This window comes from Adiantum capillus-veneris, chromosome 2, assembly GCF_014529385.1.
Source record: "Adiantum capillus-veneris isolate H3 chromosome 2, ASM1452938v2, whole genome shotgun sequence".
NCBI lineage: Eukaryota > Viridiplantae > Streptophyta > Polypodiopsida > Polypodiales > Pteridaceae > Adiantum > Adiantum capillus-veneris.
The window spans coordinates 11,232,340-11,247,218 of record NC_140932.1 but is presented as its reverse complement, the minus strand read 5'-3'; the positions used below and the strand labels follow the sequence as shown (position 1 = coordinate 11,247,218).

Sequence of the window (14,879 nt, the reverse complement as noted above, 5' to 3'; positions counted from 1 at the left end):
AAGACAAATCATGCAATCAATCCTCATGTCACATAAAAAGTCCTCATATTGAGAATATACTAGCAGTCTAGTCAAGCACGATATATAGATCGAGCATTATGTTGAAATGTGAATCCTAGATCATCCGCATGCAAAAGAGGCCACAAATCCAATGCTTGACAATTGAGCATAAAATGGTCCCATGATTGTCGTTCCACATGAAGCATGTGAGAGTGACCTATAGTGTTATTCGCAAGATTTGGCGCGTTATTAAAATCCCCACAAAGAAATGCATTGGAGCGCCAACAATATGAGGAAAGAGCACTCGACAACCGTGCCCTATCAACAGAAGCCGTGAAGGCATAATAATTGCCAAACTCAAAGATTTCCCCATCAACTATACATTGAACAACCATCCATCTCCCATCTAGGTCATTGAAAACCAAAGTCAGGAGTAGCTCATGTCTAGCAAGCATCAGGACTCCAGAAAAACCTGCAGATACTGTGTAGGCAATCCAATAACTGGCAAAGCAAGAAGTTTGACCGGCAAAATGATTTTTGTTATTCTCTTGAAGAACAACAATGTCTACCTTGCATGTATGTACATAGTGCCAAGTTAGCCGCCACTTATTGTGATTGCATAACCCATGCACATTGTAGGAAATAGAATTCAAAGAACTATGCATCGTGTACAATATATACAATGAGCAATACGCCAAGAAAATGGAGACTTAGGTAGAAGTGCCCATAGACACATCCTCATCTACCACGGGCACATGAGAAGATGCAACACAACCAGATTTAGGAGGATTCAAGAGAGAAACACCTATGATGTAGGAGCTTCCCCTATCACCACTTCCTTGTAGGAACTGACAACCTTATCCCATGCCTCAGCCAAAGAAGTGTTGTCATTGCAAGGGACCTTTTTTTGAACAACATTTTTCAAGGGGGGGCACATAATTGCAAGAAGATGCCAGGGGGGGGCTTTAAACAGATTTCTTAGGCACGATCCAAGCCTGAGAGGATGAATCATGTTCTTTGCATATCTCTTTTTCATTCAAAAAAAGCAGGAGGTGGCTGCAAATTCTGTTAAGGACATTGAGATTGCATATGACCAGATTTGCCACAACGAAAACAAGAATTTGCCAATTTAACCCATTTAAGCTTGAAAGGGTGCTTTTTGACCGCTGGATCCCCAGAATCAACCGCAATGCCTACTGGAGTGGGGATGTCCGTGTCCCACATGATGCATAAACGATTGGTGTTTGCCTCCAACTTAGTGTTGGGTTCAAGCCCTTGTCGGTATGCTCGTGGGAAACTCCCCTTATAAAGCATGCAGACATGCTCAAGTAGAAGTGGAGCACTTTTTGCATGGCTACCTATATATGTAAGCTTTACAAAAATTAATACATAACAATAGCATTGTTTTGTGATTGTTGTGCCGTCTCGTGCTCCCTCCAAGCCATGGCTCCTCACAGGAAGCACCCGCCATAGCCGCTACAACCTAACACCTGGTATCAAAGCATGGGTTCATGCTCAGGTCCAACAAGAGAGCAAGCGTGTATCATCACCATCAATAGTTGGTATTAAACTCGCTCATCATCCTCACATGCAGCGCAAATACGTAGAGACCGATCTCTTTCACGTCTTGACTTGGCTCATCTCCCTTTGATTTACGCCCTCTAGCTCTTTGCGAACGAAGGGTACCATTTGTGTGTTTAAGCTTGCATGGTTCTGAGGTCTTCACCACGAGAGAGATCAGGCCGGCATCCAAGTCAGTAATGTTTGCTAGGAAGTCTTTCGCCTCAAACATGGAAGTTGCCTTGCAGTCTCATGCACAATGACAAGAAGTGTTGGAATAGCTGATGATGCATTCAACACGTTTTTCAACAAGACCAGTGCAGGGAAAATTTTCATCGGAGGGCTCTCATGGGAAACGTCAACAGAGAAGCTTACCAAACAATTTAAGAAGTATGGGGAGATAATTGACTCTATGGTGATGTGGAACCGCTCGACCGGACAACCCCGAGGTTTTGGGTTTGTTACCTACGCAGATCCATCAGCGATCGATAAAGTGATGAAAGACACACACCTCATTGATGGTCGAAAGGTAGAGATTACGAGGTCGATTGCCCGAGAAAGCATGGTGAAAGGGCCAAGAGCCAAAAAGATATTTGCACTAGCATCCATGCTGATAGGTCATCTTCTCCATACAAATAAGTGGGTTGATGAATCGATCACCTCACTTTTACTTTTAATCCACAAGGTCGAGGCAAAGACATTGAGACTCAAAGTTAAAGATCTCCTCCACAAAGAGTGTCAAAGCTCGTTTGATAATACCTCAAAGCCGTTCGATGCATGTAAAAAGTAAGAACCAGCTTCAGTCCTTATCAAATATGCCCCATCAGAGCATTATCTCCACAGAATTGAATGGAGTGGCTAAATGGAATGGCAACTGGCAATCGTGGTACATAAACAATTGCAAAGCTCCAACAGTTTTATACTTGTTTTGGCCATTTTATCTACTGTCGACTTCATCATCTTTTCAAAGGCCTATTTTTCTGTCAAGTCTTGTTGTAGATTATCAATTATCAGTTATTGCCATGATAAAAACTTGTACGGGTTAGACACTGTCACACATAAGTGGTAAGACCTCCCAAAAATATTTGTTCTCAGCCCATTTTTGTCTCACTTCTCGTGAGGTTACTAGGTACACCTTAAACCCAAGGTTTGGCAGTGAACCAAAAACTCCACTCATTGGTAGCTAATTTTTTGACTTACACCCTATCTATTCAAGGGGGGGTTTACTATCATAGCACCAGGTTATGGATACACCAGAAATCCTTGGTTGTGAGAGAACCTAAAACTCACAGTTGACGAGTACACCAAAAACTCGAGGTATCATGAGAGTGGTCTGTCTATTTCGGGCTTGAGGGGGGATTGTTGGGTTCAAGCCCTTGTCGGTATGCCCGTGGGAAACTCCCCTTATAAAGCATGCTCGCACGCCCAATTAGAAGTGGAGCACTTTTTGCATGGCTACCTATATATGTAAGATTTACAAAAATTAATACATAACAATAGCGTTGTTTTGTGATTGTTGTGTCGAATTTCTCTCTCCCTCCTCTCGCTCTCGTTTCTCAAGCTCCCTCCAAGCCACTGCTCCTCAGCTGCTGCAACCTAACACTTAGGAGGAGAAATGACCTTATCCAGCTGAGGTAGGCACAAGGGAAGAAAACGATGCTAAGTGCGGGGAAAATCCATCACCTCAACCCAAACCGGACACTTATGACGAATAAGACTCTGATAGTCTTTGGTGAGAGCCTAGGGAAAAACATGAGTCATTTGCGTATTGAAAAAGAGAGGAGACATTTCAAGCAATGCCTCTCGAGCATCCATTCCTGGAAGTAGCACTTCATAAAACCCTCTCGCCCCAAAGTAAACTCCTCGGACTGCTTGCCTCTTGACCAGAGAATCAACCCACAGGCCTACATCTTGAGTAGTAGGCATTTTTCCCGGGAAGAAACATTAAGGACATGTTGAGCAATAGGATCCATGAGCTCCTGGACGAGAATACGCACTTCCATAACAAGACCAGGTGCTTCCCATGCTCGGCATGCATCCTTGAAATCCTCGTGAAGACAATCTTTGATAAGAGATAAAGCATCCATGGCCGGATTCTCTGAATCTTTCCGACGCTTGTAGATACACTAATCGCCCAAATCCATCCGCTCCAAAAACCACTCTCTCTCTCTCTCTCTCTCTCTCTCTCTCTCTCTCTCTCTCTCTCTCTCTCTCTCTCTCTCTCTCTCTTAATATTTAATTTAAGAGACCTAGAATCGACAAAGAACCCAGTTTCTCTTGTACAAAGAAAAACTTTGTTGTACACACTAACTAAGAGAACCTCCTGCTGCAAACACACACACACACCTCTCTCTCTCTTACACAAGCCAACAGAGTGACCGTGTGCACGCGAAAGCAATTTTCAACCACCGACGCACTATGAAGGGCCTGCACAAGGTAGAAGTTGTGCAAGGAGGAGTCATGCGACAAACGAGCGGTAGAAGGATTTACCACACGCCTGATTACCACCACACATCATAGACCCCATCACACACACACACACACACCCCACAAACCCACACACACACTCGCAAGACTGCCCATCCATGACAACGAGGGAAAGAACTTCTACAGGCCCGCGAAGGGGCATAGGCCACGCAAGCAGAGGGGCGCGCATGAATTTGCAAGCTCTCACACACACAATTTACATCAGAGTTCCTTCTCAAAGGCCTCATTTACACATGCCACGAGAGATAGAATAGCTTCTTCTTCAAACCTTTACCGAAGTGTCCATCTTTTGACCCATTTTTGAGCAATTTACCACTTCAATTTGATATCTTGAAAAGCTTTTTAGCACATAGTGCCCTCTTGTAGTTTAAGTTTCATTTTCTAGACTACTCTAAGAATTTCGTAGTGAATGTTTGGAGGACGCTTGGTTTCATCAAGATTTCCTGTCTGGGGCCTTGCAATGCGAACACATTTGAGAGATAGTTTACAACTGAATTGAATGGTGATGATCAACTTCGTCCCCGTTGCGCTCTTTTGGGACATTTTTTTATAGGCAAAAAAATGAAGAGAGTTTAGACTCTAAATCAGGCAATATTCAAATATTGTTGAAGGTCATGAACATTGGCGCTGAAATTTGAAAGCCCATGATGTTGGTGAGAAGACCATGATCTAGGCTATCCGTTTTCTAAAGCGAGAAATGCGAAGGGGAAGGGAGGGACTGGGGAGGGGGGAGAGAGAGCAGCGGAGAATCGAAGGGTGGAGCCCACGACAAGGACAGAGAGAATCCAGTGGCCCTTTCGAAAGAGGCAGCCAAGCGTGCGCTGTGGCACTCTCTCTCCCTCTCACACACAGTTGGAAGTTGGCGGTGGGTGCTTCATAAGTGCCGGTTTAGGTGCTCTCTCTCTCTCTCTCTCTCTCTCTCTCTCTCTCTCTCTCACACACACACACACACACACAGTGTCACAAGGTATGGCAAGCTGTAAACTTTCAGAGAGCCCCTTTCTGTTTCGACGTTTTGATTAGCGAAACCTCTCTGCGCCCCCCCCCACCCAAACACACACACACACACAATGATGCAGAAGCCACGCTCCCCAACGAGATATCTTTGCAAACTCGACAGAGTGGCAGGGTGGGTGGGCTATGGCATCTACAGAGCTTTCTTCACCAGCTTGGACCGCTGTGCTTGCGTGAAGTTGGATACCATTGATGCAATTGGTACCGCTCACAGGATCAGACTTTCAGGGCCTTATCACCGCAATGGCGCGCCCCCTGCACTGAGGCGGCCAGCGTCGACACTGTCGTCGGCAGGAGACGGTCTGCTCAAGTGGGATATGGATGTGCCAACGTCGCCTGTGTCGAAGAAGCAAAGAAAGCTGTCTAGTTTGGATGATCCTGTTTCAGAGGAAGAGCAGAGCAGCTGATGGGAGTAAAACCCTGTGTCAATATAGGATGATATACTCTGAGACACACATATTTATATAGTTGGTTTGTATCAGCTGATCTCTTGTACAAGCTAGATTCAGTTCATATGATGAAGCCAGATCTCATGTCTAGACTCTATTCTGCAACATGTCTTTTGGGCAATTGTCACCTCACTATCCCCCATTAGGCTCCTATACCACACATTGGCCTATCAAGGAATTTGCATAACATAAGTGCACATAACAAACAAACAAAAACGGAGAGAAACTTGATTATTGAACTAAATCTATGAGTACAGAGGGGCTCTCTTGCTTTCAAGTTTCATCAACAAGTAATTGAAGAGTCTATGTACACAATTGGTCTTCATTCATGTACCCATTTATGTTGAAGTTTTAAATTGTTGTGCTTCTTGAAGCTTTGCTTGAAGAATATAACCAATTTGTAATTGTGCTAAAGAGAAGGAACCTATTCCAATGTTCGAAGTTGTGGTCAGTTCTCTCTAGGAGGAAGAGAATCAATTTTCAAAAGACAACCAAGGAGTTGATAAACTTGTGCACTCATCAATTCAAAAAGGAAGTGCACTCATTGTAGCAAGACCAATCACCTATCAAAGGATTGTCCTACATTCAGGTACTACAACGAAACAAAGCCGATGAGTATAGAAGCAAGGATTAGATCCAAGACAAACAGGTGAAAGTCAAAGGTGAAGCAAAATTGAATATGGTTGAAGAAACCTCTAAGTCACCTACTTTTGCTATGCAGATGATAGTGATGAAATACATTAAATCTGGTACCTTAGGATCTACTAGTGAGCCTATAGTGATGCATCCTATTGAACCATGGTGATGAAACTGCATGAGATCAACCATAATAAATCAGATGAACCTCTATAGATTAGGGCATCACTTGTGTGTGTGTGTGTGTGTGTGTGTGTGTGTGTGTGTGTGTGTGTGTGTGTGTGTGTGTGTGTGTGTGTGTGTGTGTGTGTGTGTGTGTGTGTGCATGCACGCACGTAGGTTTTCATTCATCTGCACAATAATCATTGAACTAGTTTACTCTATTCTATTTCAACAGTGTGGAAAAGGCATATTATGTGAGGCCCGAATTTTGGAGAGAGAATGAGGGCATATTCAAATATCCCATGCAATCGGAGAGAGAATGAGGGCGGACTCAAATATCCCATGTAATCAAGTTCAATTAGTCAACAAGTCCATTAACTACAATTCACATGGGGGGTTATGCCCTCTTTTGAGCAAGCATCTAGATGTCAATAGAAAATCAACTCTCCCCCACACCTCATCGGGTATGTTAGCTCTCTATCTTGCATGGCTTACTTCCTCCAGAAAGTTGGCCACCGTTGCTATCGTAGTTGGAAGAGGTTCTCATCACTCCAAAGCACAATCTCTTGCACAAGAGGCAATTCTTAGCATGCCACTATGAGGAGTTTAGACATTGCCAACCTCTTGGAGAGTCTCTAAAGTTTTGAAGACCACTCCATAAGGCATCATAGGGGATGAATGTAGAAAAGCCGAATGGCAAAATTTTCCATCCATGGGAGACCAAAATGAGGGGTTACTTTATGAATTCATTAGGGCCAAAAATGCTCAAAAAGGGATGTGTACGGAATTGGTAAACTTACTAATTACCAGAGCCGTTAACGGTCCAAACGGTTCCAAATTTGGTCGTTCTGGATATTTAAAGCATATATGCGATTTAAAGTGTATCTAAGTACATATCTAAGTATCCAAAAAGATATCATTTTCACACTATTCCTTTGCGGTTCACCTCGAATTTTGTTCTCATTCAATTGACTTGGCAGCAAATAGTTGTCTCCACTTTTGAATGATTCAATCTCTCCTTTTTCTCTCTTACTTTCCTATGACCTTTTAGAGTGCTCTACTCACTTTCACGAGCTTTCTCTCTCTCTTCTAATTCTAAGAGCTCCGCTACTATCTATCAAGTGCAGCGGAAGAGTTTAAGGATTTAGCTTTTTAAAGAAAAAGATCCTTCTATTAGTTAATGAAACTGCCCATAGGGCTACAACCACCTCTACTAGATAGGGCTACAACAATCATAAGGGGAGATTCTCCCAATGAAAAAACAACATATGTACAATCCGTCTAAATCAGGAGGTGGGAAAAGCCATACAGGTGGATGGTAGTGCCATTTGAGCACACCCTAGACCATTGTGAAGAAAGGCCCAGGGCGCCCAGGAAAGCCTCTCTACGCTGCCGCATGCGATCGGAGCTGCCCTAAAGTCTCTTGAACTGTCCCCTTAGAGTATGGATCATCTCTAGCCAAAATCTCGAACAGTCTCCACTAGTTACCTTACTTCACTTGAAAAGAGAAATTGAACTAAAGACAGTGAATGAGAAAGACGCAAGAGAGAGAGAGAGAGAGAGAGAGAGAGAAAAGAAACAACACCGCATGTCAGATCCCAACCACCCTCAAGGGTCCCCCTTGCTTTGTTGTCAGAGCAAGTACTTGCTTTATTACCTGCACAATGCCGATACAATGATGCTAAGTGCTAAGATGCTGAAATGCTAATGGGTACTAGATGCTACTGATGGTGGGTTCTTATGAGGCTAGGGATTGGATATTGCAGTGGATTCTTGGTACTTGAGAGGCTAAGTGGTGGATATTGCGGGTACACGATACATAAAATTGTGGGTATTGTTGGGTATTGATGGTACTAATGATCCCTATGTTGAGCTAGGTAGGAGCCAAGTCAAAATGCAAGGGGTGCTAGATGCTAGGGTACTGTGTCAACAACGCAATGACGATTTGGGTACTTGGAGCTATTGAGGTGCTAATAAGTACTGCTAGAGATGCTTGTTATTGTGACGAGGAGGAAGAGGAGGAGAAGGATGTGAGCTGATCTACTTTCTCCAAGGACGTGGATAGCTCAATGTGACAAAACTAAGCTAATAACATTAACCATAATGGAATTATATTGATAAGAGAGAGAGTATTTCATTAAGGATATTCCTTATGAGAAAGAGAGAGTGCTTGGTTAGAGTCTACAACAAGAAACAACATAACTAAATAGCTTGTCATATACAATAACTTGAAAGAGAGAGGAATCAAAACTGACAACAGTTGAGGACCGGATTTACTTGGAGCCAATCTCCTCTCTAAAAGGACTTTGCATTATAGCTCTTCTCATTGAGAGAGACTTATTTACAATACAATCTTTATGCTCTTCAAAGCCCATTTGATGCCATGAAGATGGAAAGCTTCTTGCGCCAACAATTACATTTCGTTTGGCCTCAATCCCAAGACCTCAAACACCTTCAAAGGTGGAAAGAGCTAGCAGGGAGTGAGGATGGAGAAGAACAAGAAGAAGTATTCTTCTCACATGAGTTCACTCATAGAGTATAGCATAGCTTAGTAATGGAGATGGAGGAGAAGATGAGCATGCTTGGAGCTTGGCACTTGCTTGGATTTGCATTCCATATCCAAGTGATGTTGGTGTAGGCTTATTCACTTCTCCCACACATGAGAAGGAGACTTTCACCTCGTGAGTACCTCGTGAGTGTGCTTATGTGTGGTTCAAGAGTGAGTTTCTCATTGATTTTCCCAAGAATACACTAGCTTGAAGGCGGTTGGTCCATGCTAGCGGCTAGCCAATGGATGGCCATATCAAACAAGAGGGTTAGTCTTGTGACAAGAGTCCCATTAGGAAAAATTTGGAATCTCAAAGGACTTTGACTTTCTCTCTCTTGTCCAAAATTTTTACAAATGAAATCAAAACTTGTCGGACCTTTTGGAATTAGAATGTAATCATTGATATCTATCCATTGATATATAGCATGCCATCAAAGTCCTTATAGTTTAGAAGATTCCATTTTTTGATGTGACAACTCCATCTTATAAATGGAATCTCTCCCCACATTTCAGCTTCAGCGGGAAGGCCATAACTTCTACAAATCAAATTCAAATTTGTCAGAGTTTGGGGATTTAGAACCTATTTTCTAATATCTTTCCAATGATATGTTGGTTGATAGGTTTTGACATGGACTTCATCGGGTTGTCCACTTTGGACAAGAGAGACAAAGTCAAACATCCTTATAGGGCCCCTTTGAGAGTCCAATTTTTTCCTAATGTTTATTTCCTCTTTGAAAAAAGAGCTTAATTCTTTAATTTAGTGTAGCTAAATTCTTATTGGCTCTCAAGGTAGGCTATCCAATAAGATCTAAGCTAGCTCATGGGATGCTCAATTCTCATTGGTTCCCCTAGTAGGCTATCCACTGGGATCAAGGTTAGCTCATGTGGGGCTCAATTCTTGTAACATTTAATGCACTAGTAACTTGTGTGTAGCGGAAATTGATAACATAGTGAGCATTTCATTAAGAACAAGTTCCTAACGAGCATAGAGGGAGTACTTAATTTGAGAAAGCAACATAGCAATTTACACCTAGCTAATTTGGCATTGATAATACTTGAAAAGAGAGAGAAATAGAAAAATTGACAACAGTTGAGGACCGGATTTACATGGAGCCGGTCCCCCCTCCATAAAGGCTTTGTATTATAGCTTCTCCCATCAAAGGAGACTTTTGTACAACACAATCTTTGTGTTCCTTGACAAAACTAGTTGGTACAATGAAGACGGAAGCTTCATGCACCAAATTATGCTTGAAAAACACACCTAGTGTCCCTAGCCTCAGTCCCAATACCTCACACACCTTCGAAAATAATGATAAGTTGCAGGGAATGAGGATAGATTGAGAGGAAGAATATGTATCTTACGAGAAAGAAGTATTCTCCTCACATAATCACTCTAATAGCATAGGTTAGCTTAGTAATTAGCATGGTAGAGGAGATGAGCATGCCATTGAAGCTTGGCTCTTGGTTGGATTTGCATTCCATAGCCAAGAGTTGTTGGTGTAGGCCTCTACTTCTCAATGCTTGGAGAAGGAGATGGAGTTCTTCTTGCACACATGATTTGTGTGTGTGTGTGTGTGTGTGTGTGTGTGTGTGTGTGTGTGTGTGTGTGTGTGGCAATGTGTTAAGAGTAAATGCAGCCCTCTCTCTCCTCTTGGTCGACCCCCCGGCTAATTGCTCATGATGGCCTCCCATTGCCTCTTGTAAAGCTTAGCCAATCACAAATTAGAAGCATCATTGATATCCTTTTGACAAGTGTCCCCCTTTCCTCTTTTGTGAGAGCTTTAGGTAATTAAATAATTCAATTAAACTCTCATTGGACCTCTTAGTCTTCTGGCCAACAGGAATTAGGCAAGCCATTGGGCTGTTGGACCCATTGGTAGACTGTCCACTAGTCTTCTTGGGAGCTTAATTTCTATTGGTTCTTTTATCAATCATTTTTTAAATTTTTTAGACTAACTTTACTCTAGCCTAATTCTCGTTGGTCCACCTCTATCACCATCCAATAGGATTTGAGGGGAGCTTGGGGGCAACTGGCCTAGGAGCCAAACATGTGTCCAATATTCCCTTTGTGTAAAGGGGGAGCTTTGGAGTGTGTGTGTGTGTGTGTGTGTGTGTGTGTGTGTGTGTGTGTGTGTGTGTGTGTGTGTGTGTGTGTGTGTGTGTGTTTTTCTCTCGCATCCCCTACTAAAAGGGCTTGCCCCCTCCTTCCTAGGGATGTGGGAAGACTTTTTAGTCTTCCCATGACCATCCAATTCCCCCTACTTTGGCCTTTGGACAATTGAATTAAAATTAGGAACCTTAGCCTATGGAAGTCTTAATGGAGTCGAGCCTTAGGTCTTTTAAGCCCCATTGAAGCACATTTCTCTTTTGCAGATTGTCTCCCTTTGGATCCCTATTTTTCTCGTTTGGATCCCTGCATAGACCGATCTTGCAGCCTTACCAATATTCTAGCTTTTACTCCCCTGGTACTTCCCCATATAAACTAATTAGTTTAACATGAGAAAATCATTTGGGAGAATTAGATATTAGTTTTTATGACAATTCTTATTGGTTCTCTTTGTGGCCTATCCAATGAGATTTAAGCTTGCTTTTATAAAGCCTAATGCTCATTGGTTATTCATATTGGCTATCCAATAGGATTCAAGTTTGGTTGTGGGCAACATAGCTAGGAGTCTGACATGTGTCTTTTATGCCTTATATGAAAGATGTGACTTCTTGTGTGTGTGTGTGTGTGTGTGTGTGTGTGTGTGTGTGTGTGTGTGTGTGTGTGTGTGTGTGTGTGTGTGTGTGGTTGTGTGTGTATTTTCTCTCATCTTTCTACATCTAGGGCTCGCCCCTTGCAAGTGGGGGGGACCACTTTCCCACTTGGGGTCTCATGCATTTTAGATAGTCTAAAATACCTAGAGTTGGCATTAGACTTTCCCATTAATCTCAAGCCCAATGGACTTTAGTACCATCTTTATGGAGGCTTAATGAAGCTTATCATAAGGTCATTTCAAGATTCATTGGGTTGACATTGCTCTTTGGTAGACTATCTCTTCGCTTGGCCCCCTAATGAGATAAGCCTAGCAACACATATTAGTATTCTAACTCTTGTTCTCATTATCCTCTCATTTAAAATGGCAAGTTTAAGATGAGAAAATCATTTGACAAAGTTAGATGTTAAATTTTTTGACATTACCTCTCCCTTGAAATCATAGTCGTCCTCGACTATGAGGTAGGAAAGATAAAGGATAGTTATTAGATTATGGTTTCCTAGTGTGGGTAGAGGATCCCCTTTTACCTAGCGACATCTTTTCAAAATGGATGACTAGTCCATTTTGTGCTTGAGAGACTTAGTTTCCACAAGCATGTCTACTATAGAGTCCATATCAATAGATTGACAAGTTTTACTTGGTGCTTGGGAGACGTAGTTTCCATAAACATGATCATAAGCATGCATACCTTAAAACTTGTGCACAATAAGAGAAAGAGAGTCATATAAGACAAAAAAAATGTACATTGTATACATTTACATGTGCTTACTCAAATGAGTCATTGTAAGTCTTGACAAGGTGCATACTATCCTTAAGTTGGATTCCTTGCATCCATCTAGCATCTTCAAGAGGGTAATTTTTTAATTTAATAAGATACCATCGGAAAATCTTACCATCTCTCAAGACCTTGTCTTCATGTCGTAGGATAAATTCAAGGATAGATTCGGGTTAGAGTACCTCTTCTTGATCTTTAATTATAGAGGATCTTCAATGATGGTTTCTTGAGGTGGCTCTTCGAGGGCTCTCCTTTGTAAGGTTTAAGTAAGCTCACATGAAAGTCGTTGTGTATGAGCGAATGATTGGGCAACTTCAATTCATAAGCCATCTCATTGATTGGCTTAAGAATTTGAAAGGGACCATAGTATTTTTTGCTAGTTTAGCAGAATACTTTTGGTGTCTCGTTCTTGATTGAGGTATGCCTTAGACAAGATTTAGGAAACTTTAGCGAGACCTAATCATCTTGCTTGAAGGTTAAGGCTCTTCTATGCTTATTAGCAATTGAGAGATAAAAATAGCTTCTTTAACATTTTGAAAAGATTCTTTTAAGTCTCGGCTATATTCATCAACAACAAAGATATTTCCATGTACTTTGAGTAGCAAGGGCTTTTGGATCTTCCCTCTATGACCTCAAATGCTGCTTTTCCCATAGAAGTATGTACAGTTTTGTTGTACGCATACTCTACAAGAGGTTGGTATTTCTCCCATTGAGAATGTTGATCTACTTTCGTAACATAGGCTTTTAGTAGATCAAGGATCCTGGAGTTAGCTATTTCACTTTCGCTATCTGTTTGTGGGTGATGAGCCAAAGAGAAATTTAATCTAGTACCTAGATTTTCAAAGAGACCCTTTACTAGTCATTCAATGATCTCTTATTAACACAATGAATGTTGGCAAGTAATGGTACTTGAAAAATTGAAATATGAAGAGGGTTGACATTTTATGTGCCTTAATAGTCTTTTTGACATGTAATGAGCTTGTTTACTGAACTTATCAACTATATTCCATCTTCTCATATTCCCATGGATAGACTTGGGAAATTTAAAGATAAAATCCATGGATATGCTCTCCCATGGTGAATCAGAGATTGGCAATGGCTAGAGTAATCGAGGTTTCATCCCTCAATCATATTTTGTCTTTTGGCATATCACGCACTTGGAAACATAGTCTTGTATGTTTACTTTCATGGTACACCAATAGAAGTATGTTTCTTCTCCTTATAGAGAAGATTGAATCCCTCTATTCCCCGCATAAGGAGGAGCATGAGATTCATACATTACTTTCTCACGGATTGAGTGAGTGACACGTAGCCTATTTTAATTTGTAGAGAAGATAACCATCTTTCAAGGTAAATGGTTCTTCTTTCTTCCCTAACGCAAGGGCAAAAATTACATCTTTAAAATCTGGATCATCAGCATACTCATCTATCATAGAAGATAGATCATTGTGAGTTGTTATTGTCACAATATTTTTCCTTGGCCGTCGCGAAAGTGCATCGGCCACTTGGTTGTGCTTGCTTGTAATGTGAGCAATATGAAAATTGAAATATGAAAGAAAATTTTTCACCTCATTTGTTTGTCAGAGAGCTTGGTTTGAGTCATGAAGTATGTGAGGCTTTGATGATCCATACATAGAATAAATGGAGCCCCTAGGAGATAATGCTTCCATGTTTCTAGGGCATGTAGGATAACTAATAGATTTTTTTCATAAATGCACAACCTTCGCTCGTCAGAATTCAATCTCCTACTCTCATATGCTATGGCAGGTCCTTCTTGAAGCAAAACTGCTCCAAGGCAATTACCACATGCATTGCATTGGACCTAAAAGGACTTTGTGACATTCAGTAAAATAAGCATGGATTGACAGATAAGCTTTTGTTTGAGCATCTCAAAAGCTTCTTGCTCCTTTCCAATCCATGCATACTTAACGATGTTTTTGGTTAGATCATGTAATGGATTGGCTATTAATGAGAGGTTTTCTATAAAGCGCCTATAGTATGCACAAATACCAATAAATCTTTGTAACTCATGTAAATTCCTTGGTTTAGGCGATTCTTTAATTACATCCAACTTTGTGGGATCCATAGGGATACCAAATTGAGAGAATATGACCTAAGTATTGAATTTCTAGTAAGAAAAAACCACTTTTAATTTGATTAATAAAAAGATTATTATCTCTCAAATTAAGTTTAAAAAATTACCTGGAGGTGCTTCTTGTGCTCATCAAGAACTTTGGAGTATATGATTATATACTCCAGTGAAGTTGCGATATGGTCAAAAAACATTATCCATGATGCAATTGAAAGTGGTTGCAGAATTTGTCAAGCCAAAAGGCATGACAAGATATTCATAAAGACCAAATGTAGTACGTAAAGTGATCTTTAAATTATCTACATTGACTATCCTTATTTGATGATAGCCACTTTTAAGGTCAATCCTACTAAAGTAGGTAGACCCTTGCAACCAATTTAATATATATTCTATCTGAGAC

General features: G+C 41.3%; 1 protein-coding gene across 1 annotated transcript; it reads left to right on the top strand.

The window, feature by feature from the left end:
* The first annotated feature begins 4,935 nt into the window (after nt 1-4,935).
* LOC147462370 (uncharacterized) lies at nt 4,936-5,951 on the top strand. Its single transcript, XM_086526053.1, has one exon. The coding sequence runs from the start codon at nt 5,118-5,120 to the stop codon at nt 5,466-5,468; it is 351 nt and encodes a 116-aa protein (XP_086382179.1). The 5' UTR covers nt 4,936-5,117; the 3' UTR covers nt 5,469-5,951.
* Nucleotides 5,952-14,879: the final 8,928 nt, after the last annotated feature.

Excerpts from the sequence above, each read along its gene's own strand:
- LOC147462370 (XM_086526053.1), top strand. The coding sequence starts at position 5,118 with ATGATGCAGAAGCCACGCTCCCCAACGAGATATCTTTGCAAACTCGAC.